Below are 13,744 nucleotides of genomic sequence, written 5' to 3'. Positions count from 1 at the left end.
GCTGTTTGGTTAGCTGCGACCGGATGAAAATATTCCTAAACAGATTCAATCATTTTTTAGATTTCACGTGTACTTTACGATAAGAAGAATATTGAATGAACTTTCTTGCCCATACCTGATGACCCCGACACTTTTAGTAAAGCTGATAATTTATATGATGTACCGTCTTATCATAGAATATGCGATGAATTTGGATTAGATTATAATACAGATTTCAGATTCACGTATGACACATCAGGAAACAATGGTATAGGTGTCGGATATGAGTGGTGGAAAAAACCATATATAAAAGATATCCAATATAAATATCAAAATACAATGGTTGAAACCCTGATGCTCCAGACGAGGCTCGCAGAAGTTGGCACTGGTATAAATTTCAAAATGCCGATTATAAACCATACAATTATTTTGTTTTAGAAAACAGTACAGGCTTTACACAAGCGGGTTTAGGACGATTGAATCGATCAATCGAAGCTTAAGTATATTGCATGTTAGGAAGTCAAGCAGACACGCGAGTAAGTATAGCAGACTCTGGCGGCACCGGTCAAGAAACAAGACAAAAAATGATTTCATTACTCGAGGATGAGACGAGAGGCATCAATGAGGATAACAGTATACCCCGTTATCAAAATGTAATCAATGCAACGAGTGTAAAGTTAGATCTAGCCATTTCTCCTTCTTTATGGTTAATTCCGAGTAAAATGATTATAAACTTGAATACGAATGTGGCAGGTTATAACAATTTCTTGCAACAGGCGACAGAAGATATGAAGTTCGGTTATAACAACATAAATAATGATGTAAAAAAATCAGCATTAAAGGAAATGGAAGGTTATGATGATCCAGTGCAACGGCTAGATTCAGTTGAAGTGGTAGCGGCAGTAGATGTAGCAGATGTAGCAGAAGTGGCAGAAGTAGCAGTAACACAAGAGCATGGCATCGTTGACGTTGTTCATGAATATTCAACGATTGGAATAATAATTGGGGCAATATTTTTAAGTTACATATTTATATAGTAAAATCAAATCAAGAAATTAGTAGCTAAACCAACTTTTGTTATGCAAAAAATTATAACGGAAGGATTGGTTGCTGTTGAAAATAAAAAGGAAAGATTAACTTTAAATCAACCTTTATATGTTGGGATGAGTATTCTTGATTTGTCCAAAACTTTAATGTATGACTTTCATTACAAATATATCAAAGAAAAATATGGTTCAAAAGCAAAATTGCTATTCACAGATACCGATTCATTAATGTATGAAATTCAAGCCGATGATCCCTATAAAGATTTCTATCAAGACAAAGACATATTTGATCTGTTCGATAATAGTGATTACTCATCTGAGAGTCCATACTATTTTGATTATAATAAAAAGATACTTGGTAAAATGAAAGATGAATGTGCCGGTGTACCAATCACTGAATTTATTGGCCTTCGTAGTAAAATGTATTCTTATATCACAGAAACTTCATCAACCCGAAAAGCAAATGGAATAAAAAAGATAGTTATTAAAAAGAATATCACCCATGAAGAATATAAGACAGTACTTTTTGAAAATTTACAGATGAAACATTCCATGAATATTATACGATCGATAAATCACCAGATTGGTAGTTACAAAATCAATAAAACTTCTTTAAGTTGCTTCAATGATAAACGTTATGTTCTTGATCATCGTAACACGTTAGCATATGGTCAAGTTACGTTAGGTAAACTGTAAGTAACTTTAAGTAACTGTAAGTAACTTTAGGTAAGCTCGAGTTGAAATGAAACTGGCCAACCATTAAAATCTATTGGTTCATTATTTTGATTTGTTATCCAAATTCGAAGATTAGTTATATTCATTTTCTTGATTGGTACTGGAACATTAGCAGGAAATGAATAAGTGACAGCTTCTCCTATTTCACCCTTATTTTCTTGTATCGTTAAAATTTGTAAATAATTAGACCTTTTTCCATTAATGTAATTAGTAGGTGTATCTATAATATCGCAGTAGACTACATATTCAGTCACAGGAAGAAAATCTGCTTTGTTTGGACTAATACTCGATGAACTATATTCTCTCTCTTTAAAGGTGATTCAAAATGCTCAGATTCACTATCGCTAATTTGCTAGACATGTTTGTGAAATGCATTCTGGTTTTAAAACTTTTCAAAAGCGTCTGCAAACACCTTAAAATGACCTTTTTTTCAGTCACTTCCCTTCGGATTTACTTCGAGAGTTTTCGGGTATTTCCGGTCCCACCTAGACCATGGGATTTTATGACGTCATAAGGGGTACACGTTAGCACTAAGACTATGACGAGCGTAGTCACTAGGTGAACAAAACTCAACAGCATTGTGAAAAAATACATTGCTAGTGGTTGTAACAGACATCAGTAAAAAAAACTACACTCTACATGTCTTATTAACCAACATTTACCGATATTTACTCACACTTTCTGACTAATTGGCAGTGTCTGTGGGTATAAATGCTAAAATATGATCTCCCCATATTATGGCAAAATAAATCAAAACGGCTAGACTACAGTGTAGATATACATAAACACTTGTAATGTCGCTCGCATGTTTCAATTTATTTATCTGATTTTTTTTATCATTTGCCGAGGAGAAGCATTACAATATCTTCGACAGCCATGGCGTCGACAGCATATTATAGCCCACTATACTCGACTATACTCACAGATGTCGCCTTTTGAACAGCGCATTTAGCAACAAAGTAAACATATTTATCTTGAATAAATATACTAGCTATTAGATTGCCATATTATCAGCAATAAAATTGTAAAGAATTGAGGAAATTTCGTGAGTTTAGTGTTGTCATTTACATGACTTTAGCAACTCGTCTGGAAGAAAACTTGTATGGTTTCCCTTGTTGCGATATCACTTAATTTAATGCAACAAGCGGCCTATTTAATATTCATTAGAAGAATTCTGTAACGAATCATGGTATTCAAAGTATACAGTTTAGGAAACCAATAAATCAAATATCGCGATGTGTTCATGATATTAAATATGATTGGACAATATTGACGTCGGCAATCAAGGTCGTGACCCCAGCACATGGTTATGAAAGAAAGCCTGCAACTAGATACTTGGCTAGCCACGTCCGGTCCAGTTTCTCAGGGTTTGTTTTGAAGTTAGAGGCGTTATTTCTGTACGACTTGAAGAATTTTACAATATATCTGATTGATAAATATGGATTACATCAACACGTGGATAAATTTAACCCGACACGAATGTGTGCTGTGCTCTCCCGATTCCATACGTACATTGTACATACACTGCTTCAGCTTTGATCGGTGGAACTATCCTAGTATAAGCTTACTGCTGCGGCCGCGGTGACTGCACAAAACTTGACAACACTACCCCTCTACCGATATATAATAATCACCTGTATACCGTGATAAAAACAAGCAATAATTCGAGTCCCCAACAAGTCGATGAGACCTACTTCTGTTCTGTCCGATCCAAGTTTCTTAGGTTTTATATGGGTTTCAGACTCGGACTAGAGTGTTACGCCCTAGACAATAATAGATGTAAACTTGTGTTCACAAGCCAAACATGTGACAATACAAGACCACAACGAAAACTGAGAAAAATTTACAGGTCAGTCTCATTTTATATATGGACAACAAAATTAGGTCGGTCACAGTTCCATTTACATGATGCAATGACTCGGAGCGTACTTCCATATGCTGGGAGCAAATCGAATCAATTAGTGTATTATGGGACCAACAAATATATTGTGGCACATTTCCCGATACGCCTTCTTGAAGTTTCCCATTGGTATTCTAATAGCTAGTATATTTATTCGAGATGAAATATGTTTACTTTGTTGTTAAATGCACTGTTCAAAAGGCGACGCGAGTACGATTGGGCTAAAATATGCCGTCCTTGGCCCATAGATGCCGTCAAACGTCACGACGGTATCGTAATGCTTCTTGTCGGCAAATAATAAAAAATCAGATAAATAAAAGTCAATGAATGTGAAACACGCGACATTACAAGTGTTTATATATATCTAGTCTAGCCGTTTTGATTTATTTTGCCATAATATGGGGAGATCATATTTTAGCATTTATACCCACAGACACTGCCAATTAGTGAGAAAGTGTGAGTAAATATCGGTAAATGTTGGTTAATAAGACATGTAGAGTGTAGTTTTTGTTTACTGGTGTCTATTACAACCACCAGCAATGTATTTTTTCACAATGCTGTTGAGTTTTATTCACCTGTTGACTACGCTCTTCATAGGCTACGTGCTAACCATGTCTCCTTATGACGTCATAAAATCCTGTGGTCTAGGTGGGACCGGAAATACCCGAAACTCTCGAAGTAAATCCGAAGGGAAGTGACTGAAAAAGGGTCATTTTAAGGTGTTTGCAGACGCTTTTGAAAAGTTTTAAAACCAGAATGCATTTCACAAACATGTCGTCTAGCAAATTAGCAATAGTGAATCTGAGCATTTTGAATCACCTTTAAAACCAAGTATTTTCGCGAAATTCTTTGGTTTTGAAAAGTCCACTTTAATATTATCACTGAGCACCATCTGTGTTTTTCCTGTTGGCAAAATTCTCTTAAAATTAATCAATTTTGCTCTACCAATCGCTTGCGTTAATGTTTCTACATTGTAATTACCTGGTTCTATTTTTTTAACTGTTGGTTTATTGCCAGTAGTAAAAGCAATTTCATTGTTTTCTTTCGTAATATTATACCAGGAATTATATAGTTTACACTCCAACAGTCGTATCTGTTTATAACCAGTCAGCGTTTCTGTAAAACTGGTAGTGATATCATTAGATTCTTTGTTTATATACAACTTCATTGTTTTTTTATATAAAATTATATATAACTATATTATATATATATATTATATACGAAATACGAAGTATAATATGCCATCAAATTTTGGACTAGGTATGATAGCACCACAAGGATATACACTTAATGATTGTAAAGATGTTTTCACATCGAATTTATCTGGATGACATAATAATAAAGATTTTGTCTTTAGATGGAAAAATGAATCTAAAATATTTAATTTAGAACCAGCGGCAGTTCAATCACACGAGCATACTAACAATATAGTAGACCTAATTGACGTAGATGAGACAATCGAAGAATTTAAAGCAACAAAACACCATGTACCATTTGATTTTGCATATAGTAACAGAGATAATAAGTTCTATGCTTTTGATTTACCACGAGACTTTGTTGAATTGATCGAAAAACCATTAACTATTGATCATGGTTTAACTGACCAAGTTCCTTATATGTTGGTTTATAATAATAATACTAAAACATTCAATTTAACTGATATCAGACACTATTTACCGGAAGCAGATCTTAGGCTAGACCTTCTAAACCCAAAACTGCATTTAAAAATGGATGCTTCAAAAACAATAGTAAAAAGTGACAATACTTTTCGTAGAATTATGAATTCAGGGGAATGGTATTGTAGTTATGACATTGACGAAGGAAATATTAACTTATTTTATGATGCGCAGTTTAATGTACTCGGTTTGAAACCTATTGATGTGGCTAAATTAAAATTGGTTACTGCTAGTGAAGCGATGACGAATAATATAAAGAAAGTAACCAGTGGTAGCATTTTTATTAAATGTATTAAATTAAATACTGAGGGTGAATACAATACTCTTTTGAATGGATTTTCAATAAAGTGTGACCGACGTACATTATTAACTATTGAAATTTATATTGATAACGGGAATATTAATGTTACTGTTACAGAAAATAAAGTGTCATCTAAATTAGCAGAAGCGTTAAAAGAAAAAAATACCGCCAATGGCATTGTAGCACAACTGTACAGTTTTTAAAAATGCTAACATGCGAACAATAAGTGCTCATTTGGTGAATGACTATCCAGTTGCCTATCCAACCATGTTGCTATCTTTACGATATATGCTATCATTTGGCTGTTGCTATGGATGTGGTCTTGTTGCTAGGCATATTTACATACATTTTTTGAATGTTTATTCAATTGTCTATTAATCTCCATTGTTATCTTCACAATATGTGATCATTTGGCTGTTGCTATGGGCGTGGTCTTGTTGCTAGGCACACTTGCATACATTTTTTGAATGTTTATTCATTTGTCTTCTATTCCTGTTGTTATCTTTGCAATATATGTGATTATTTGGCTGTTGCTATGGGCGTGGTCTTGTTGCTAGGCATATTTACATACATTTTTTAAAATGTTTATTCAATTGTCTATTAATCCTCTTTGTTATCTTTGCAATATATGTGATCATTTGGCTGTTGCTATGGGCGTGGTCTTGTTGCTAGGCACATTTGCATACATTTTTTGAACGTTTATTCAATTGTCTATTAATCCCTGTTGTTATCTTTGTGAAATACAAGACCGTTTGGCTGTTGCTATGGGCGTGGTCATGGTTGCTATGGTATTTGCATACATTTTTTGAATGTTTATTCATTTGCCTACCATATGATGTTGTTATTTGACCAAAATATACTGCCATTTGGTTGTTGCTAAGGGCGTGGTCATGGTTGCTAGGGCCAATTTTGTCAAAATGTTTTGAAGAATAACATGCAGAAACATCTCACCAAGTTTCAGACTCGGTGACCAAGTACTTTTTGAGATATAAGTTTTTGACCAAAAATGAACATTTTTACACCTAATTTGCATATCACTCATGGAATATGATATTTCTTTGTCCATACATCCCTAGATACATTCCCATTAAATTTCAGCCTAATCTCCTCAGTAGTTTTGGAATTATAGATTTTTAACCAAAAAGACACATTTTTAGCCCTAATTTGCATATCACTGATGGAATCATCCCGTCATGGACAAATCTTACTTTACATCCCCTTAAGAATGTTCCCACCAAATTTCGCACCAATCTGCCCAGTAGTTTCTGAGTTTAAGTTTTTTGACCAAAAATCACATTTTTTGACCCAAATCACACATCTGTGATGCGATCATTTTGATTTGAACAATTTCCCAACTAGACACCCAAGGTAATGGACCCACCAAATATCATGGCAATCGGTTCAGCAGTTTTTGAGTTTAAGTTGTTTACACATACACACACACACACACACACAGACAGACAGACAGACAGACAGACAGACAGACAGACAGACAGACAGACGCCGGGCGATCCCTATAGCACTGCTGAACCTCAGTTCAGTTGTGCTAATGAAGTGTTATATGCAATAACACAAGGGTTAAAGTTTCTAGATATCGAAACAATAACTTTGAAACGTATGATTCTTATAGATTTTAAAGTATTTTAGGTAAGGTTAAGAAACCAAATAAATGAATTTATCATTTAAATAATTATCATTTAAACAAAAAATATTAATATTATTATAATAATTTACAAAAATGTCTAACCAAAAATACTCTAATCCTGCTTGCCCCGCTTCCTGTACTTTTTGCGCCATAGTTAACTCTTCCCCTGATTTAAAAGAAATTAATCCAATTCCACCTTCACAAACTTTTGATGATAATGATTTCAATTCTGTTATTAATAATTTACTACTCTTAAATCCATCACAAGCAAAAGAAGTGAATATGATGATGACGAATATTAATTAAAATAATAAAATTAATTAAAAAGTAAGTTTTTGATGATGATGATGATGATTTATAAAAAATTTGTCATTTTTTTATTGCCATTTTTTTATAGGCAAGTAAGACACTGATTGGCAAATAATGTCTTTAAAGTGGCTTTGTGCGATTAGTTATTAAATTATAACACAAATGTTATCTAGATTGAACCATTTATTCAAAGTAAAAAAGGTGAAATATGGGGGTTGTTGCTTCATTGCGTTCATACCGCTACTATCTATACTACTTGCATACATTTTACTCACTTGACTACCAGATGTTGTTATTTTACCAAAATATACTGCCATTTGGTTGTTGCTAAGGGCGTGGACATGGTTGCTAGGGCCAATTGTGTCAAAATATTTGGAAGAAAATCTGCAGAATAACACTTCTAGAAACATCTCACGACGTCAAGATGGCACCTGGAGTACGTGGCATATTAGTTGTACTATACCTCAGAACCGTATGCATCTCACTTGCTACACCATCAACGAAGATGCCAAACCAGGACTTGGAAATAATGATGCCATCATTATCACCAAGGCATACAAATAAAACAGGTATTTACAGCTTCACTAATAACCTTGCTGGAAAAATGGCGGTGAGAGAATCCATACTCCGCTGCTGCTACAAACAAAAACATCCGAAGATACAACACAGCTACCAAACTTCGCAAACAGACCCAGTTAAGTACTTTGCAACTATAACATTACTACTAGCGGGAGACATTTCGTTGAACCCAGGGCCAAATTACAAACTTTCTTGTCTTTTATGTGAAAAACAAATTCGTAAAAACCAACATAAAATCCAATGCGATATGTGCGACATGTGGACCCACCGTAAATGTACAGAATTGAATATGCATGAATACCGAAGATTGTCAACCACCTGTGGAGCTTGGATATGTCGTAAGTGCACCTTGCCAACATTATCAGACTCTTACTTCGAAGAAATAACTCCAAACTTTGCAGAATGCGATAATTTTATTCCCCCCGAGATGAAACCCCTGCCAAAACTGTCCAAATCTGGCCTGAATATTGCAGCCTACAACATTAACAGTTTACTTCATCACCTGGACAATTTGCGAATAGCACTGACAGACACTCCAATAGACATTTTGTGTCTTTCAGAAACGAAACTCGATGAAAGTATACCAGACAATGAAATCAACATACATGGATACAACCTTGCATCACGCAAGGACCGAAATCGTAGAGGGGGTGGTGTGGCATGTTACGTCAAGTCGCCACTACCATCACTAGATAAATCGCAACAAGTACCCAAAGACATTGAACTTACATGGACCGAAGTTAGATTACCTTCGAGGAAACCGCTTCTTGTAGGAAGTTTATATCGCCCCCCAGGCCCGGTCAGTCGTAACTGGTACAACAAATTAACGAACTCTGTTAAATCTAAGTGTAAAACCAGTGTAGACACATTTTTGCTTGGTGACTTCAACCTGGATGCCACTAATAACACAGCGTCTGAATTAATTTCCATAATGGAAGACATTGGCCTCAGACAACTAATAAGCAAACCAACCAGAGTTACAGAAACCACGTCAACCATCATAGATTTATTATTCACCAATATAACATCGAGCATAAAAAGTGGAGTACATCCGCTCAGCATCTCCGACCACTTCATGATTCACTGCAACTACAGGGCAAAACTGCCTAAATCGACACCCAGAACTGTGAAATCCAGGTCATACAAATCATTTGATAGCCAATGCTTCAGGAATGATCTCAGGAAATTTCCATGGCACAATCTGATTAGAGCTCCCGACATCAACGTTGCTTGGTCTGTCTTCAAACAGTTCTTCATATCAATAAGCGACATCCATGCTCCCTGGCGGATATCTAGAATCCGAGGCTACACCACTCCATGGCTCACCGATGACATCAGAAAGCAAATATACAAACGAGACAACCTAAAGAGGAAAGCCAAACTAGGCCAAAACACTTATGAACAATACAGATCACAGAGAAACAAAGTTACAAAAATCTTGAAAGATGCAAAATCTGGCTACTATAACAAAATTATCCTTGAAAACATGTCACAATCTGATAAACTGTGGTCAGCTGTCAAAACAACTCTACCATCAACCAAACAATCTTGTACCATTAGTAGCGTAGAGGTAAATGGTGTTAACATCACTGAACCCATTGGCATAGCCCGTGCATTCAATGATTTCTTCTCCACGATAGGTAAAAAACTGGCAGACAAATTTAAAAGTAAACCAAACATCGTGAACTCTAACAACAGCACATTACGTTTTAAATTTAATCCCACCTGTGCCGAAAAAGTGCAGAAACTGCTTGAAAAATTATCTGTTAAAAAAGCCCATGGTATTGACGGTATGTCACCAAAACTACTGAAAGAAGCTGCGCCAGTGATTTCGTGGCCTCTAGCTACTATCTTTAACTATTCTCTATCGTCTGGGGAAATACCAGACGAGTGGAAAATTGCCAAGGTTTGTCCTGTTTATAAAGACGGACCGGTTATAGACACATCTAACTATAGACCTATATCTTTGTTATCAATTTGCCTGAAAACCTTTGAAAAAATAGTCCATGAACAGTTGTACAATCATTTAACTATCAACAATCTTCTCAGTGTTTACCAGTCAGGTTTCAGACCGTCCCATTCTACTGTTACAGCTCTTATTGACGTCACAGATTACATATTAGATAATGCACACCAGGGCCTTTATACAGGAGTTGTCTTTCTTGACTTAAAGAAGGCTTTCGATACCATAGATCCCCATCTTCTCCTAGACAAGCTTTCCAATATTGGACTACGAGAAAATGAACATCCCTCAAGGTTCCGTTCTCGGTCCGCTACTATTCATTATCTACATTAACGACCTTCATTTGCATGTTGAAAACTCCAAAGTTATATTGTACGCGGACGATACAGCGCTCTTTTATGCCTCAAAAGACACTAGTGAGGTTCAACAAGTTCTACAGAGAGATCTGAGCTCAGTCCATTCCTGGCTTACCGCCAATAAACTTACATTGAATGTCAAAAAAACTAAGTCGATGATTTTTAGAACAAAGAAAAGAGTCCACAAGGTGCCAACAAATCTCAATATTAAAATTGACGATGAACCCTTGGAGCAGGCTGATGCATTTAAATATTTAGGTATTTGGTTCGACCCGTTACTATCCTGGGAATCGCACGTTAACAAAACTATAACCAAAATATCACAGAGACTAGGAATAATACGTCGTATCAGAAATTGTCTTCCGCAGCAAACAGCGAAAATGCTGATCGAATCAATGATACTACCAGTCTTTGACTACGGTGACGTAGTCTGGTCAAATTGTAATTCTACTTTATTAAGTAAACTTGAACGTCTTTTAAACAGGGCGGGCAAAACTATTATTAGGTGTCCAATCAGAACGTCATCAACTAAAGTTAGGCAGACATTAGGATGGCCTTCTCTCGTTGAGAGACAGCAATTCCATTTAAGTACGATGGCCTACAATTGTTACCACGGCAATGTCCCCACATATCTACTTAACTGTTTTACCCCTCTTTCAGCCGTCCATAGTCATAACACAAGGCTTAGCAAAGCAAATGGTGTTTTCATTGCTCCAGCAAAAAATAACTATGCCCTACGAAAGTTCACTCACAGGGGTGGAAATACATGGAACTCCCTACCAGACAACTTGAAAACAGCTGAAAACACTAGTATATTTAAAAGGCTATACAAAACCCACTACTTGGACGCTCAGCCCAAGTAGCCAGGTGCTAAAACGTCACCTGGTTTTTCAGCCAGGTACAAGAAGAGTTATCACCAATTGTCTTAGTTTCAGCTGTTTCTGTCCCCTTGTTCAGTCATGTAACTTCGTATTCATTGCAGCCGTTTGCGAATTCTTCGTCACTGCTGTTGTGTGTTAGTTCACAATTCGCTCATCGAGTATTTTTTTTTCTCACATTAATTTATTGTGCAGTGTTTTGCTTTCGTTCTGTCTGAGCATGTGTGTATGATTTTTTTTTTTTGTCCAGTGTGAGGGCCTCAACGGAAAGAAGTGTTTCACTTACTTTTGTACTGTAATACTTACTTGAGCTACCCTGAATAAATATATTTTATTATTATTATTATTATTAGTTTCAGTCTCATTGACCAAGTACTTTTTGAGATATAAGTTTTTAACCAAAAATGAACATTTTACACCTAATTTGCATATCACTCATGACATCATTGTATCTTTACCATTTCTTCATCTATACATCCCTAGACACCTTCCCATTAAATTTAAACCCAATATGCTCAGTAGTTTTGGTATTATTGATTTTTGACCAAAAAGACACATTTTTAGCCCTAATTTGCATATCACTGATGGGACCAACATATCATGAGCAACTCTTAGTATAAACACCGGGTGACCCTGAAGAATGTTTCACCCATATTTCGGCCCAATTTGCCAAGTGGTTGTTTTTGACCAAAAATAACATTTTTTGACCCAAATCACACACCGGTGATAAGATCATTTTGATTTGCACAATTTCCCAACAAGACACCCAAGGTAATGTACCCACAAAATATCATGGCAATCGGTCCGGCAGTATTAGACTTTAAGTCGTACGGTTTACACACACACACACACACACACACACACACACACACACACACACACACACACACACACACACCTGTTCAAACATGTCTGAGTTATGGCTTTGGACATGAAAACTGCACCATATCGGATTGCATCATGATGAAAATGGATATGCACATGTATGTCATAGAACACTGTCCTCATACCAACTTTGAATAAGATCTGTTCAAGCATGTCTGAGTTATGGCTTTGGACATGGAAAATTTGCGAACAAAATGGCTGCCAGGCAGCCATATCGGATTGTATCACGACGAAAATGGATATGCACAGTCATGTATGTCATAGAACACTGTCCTAATGCCAACTTTGAATGAGATATGTTCAAGCATGTCTGAGTTATGGCTTTGGACAGGGAAAATTCAAAACAAAATGGCTGCTAGACGGCCATATTGGATCGTATCACAACAACAATGAATATGCACATGTATGTCATAGAACACTGTCCTGATACCAACTTTGAATGAGACATGTTCAAGCATGTCTGAGTTATGGCTTTGGACAGGGAAAATTCGCAAACAAAATGGCTGCTAGGTGGCCATATTGGATTGTATCACAACAACAATGAATATGCATGTGTATGTCATAGAACACTGTCCTAATACCAACTTTGAATGAGATCTGTTCAAGCATGTCTGAGTTATGGCTTTGGACAGGGAAAATTCGCAAACAAATGGCTGCTAGGTGGCCATATTAAATCGTATCACGAAACAAATTGACGTGCATATGTATGCCATAGTATGTTGCCCCTGTAATAAGTTTGAAAAAAATCGGTCCAGGCATCTCCAAGAAACAGCTCCGGATGGATGGACAGACGAACGGAACCCAATTATAAGTCCCCGTCCGGGACTTCGTCCGGCGGGTACTAACAATAATTTAAAAGTGTTTATTTCTAATACATTTCATAAAGCAAGTCAATGTCTCTCAACCAATGTTTTACTTGTAATTTAGTGTTGCTGGATGACTTAATACTCTTTCGCAATGTGATTTCCATCATTTTATTTATCAGCTCTAGGCTTCAGTGTTGTCTGTATCTTTTGAGTCTTTGTTGTTGGTTTGTTTTGTTTGGTGTATAAGTTATTATTGTGATGTGTATTTTAACTTCCTGACGGTTTTACTGTAGTTTTTATTTATATTTTACATCTCGGATGTATTAGCACGTCAGTGCTACTTTTTAAACCGAGTATAAATAAAATAATAATAATAAACAATAATAAAGACTTTGCTAAGCTACCTCAGTACCTCAGTACACCAAACCCAAAGAATTCCACATATCTATTTAATGTATTACCTGAAATTTCAGTTTACTTTCTCCTCTTTCTCGTTCTCTTAGATGTGTACTAATATTAAGTGCTTCTGTACAGTCACACCAATACTTCGACATGTTAGCTGTGGTCTCAGCAAAATTCATCATGGCATACTGCTTCATAATAGGTTGGACCTAGTCAACAAAATCACATGTCAAGATGTTATCAGATTACTGGTTTACCTGGCTGATAGAGAAAATACACACTAA

At 36.0% G+C, this 13,744-nt stretch overlaps 1 protein-coding gene across 2 annotated transcripts in view; it reads right to left on the bottom strand.

Moving 5' to 3' along the window:
- LOC144451067 (neurobeachin-like protein 1) overlaps positions 1-13,744 on the bottom strand; it is a 312,418-nt gene that overhangs the window by 110,803 nt on the left and 187,871 nt on the right. For both annotated transcript variants that reach the window (XM_078141830.1, XM_078141831.1), the window contains one exon: positions 13,520-13,669. In XM_078141830.1, the coding sequence (XP_077997956.1) occupies positions 13,520-13,669 (150 nt within the window). The remainder of the gene's footprint in view (positions 1-13,519; positions 13,670-13,744) is intronic.

This window comes from Glandiceps talaboti, chromosome 20 (genome assembly GCF_964340395.1).
Source record: "Glandiceps talaboti chromosome 20, keGlaTala1.1, whole genome shotgun sequence".
Taxonomy (NCBI): Eukaryota; Metazoa; Hemichordata; class Enteropneusta; family Spengelidae; genus Glandiceps; species Glandiceps talaboti.
The sequence above is the reverse complement of the archived record's forward strand: the minus strand, read 5'-3'. Positions and strand labels throughout refer to the sequence as shown.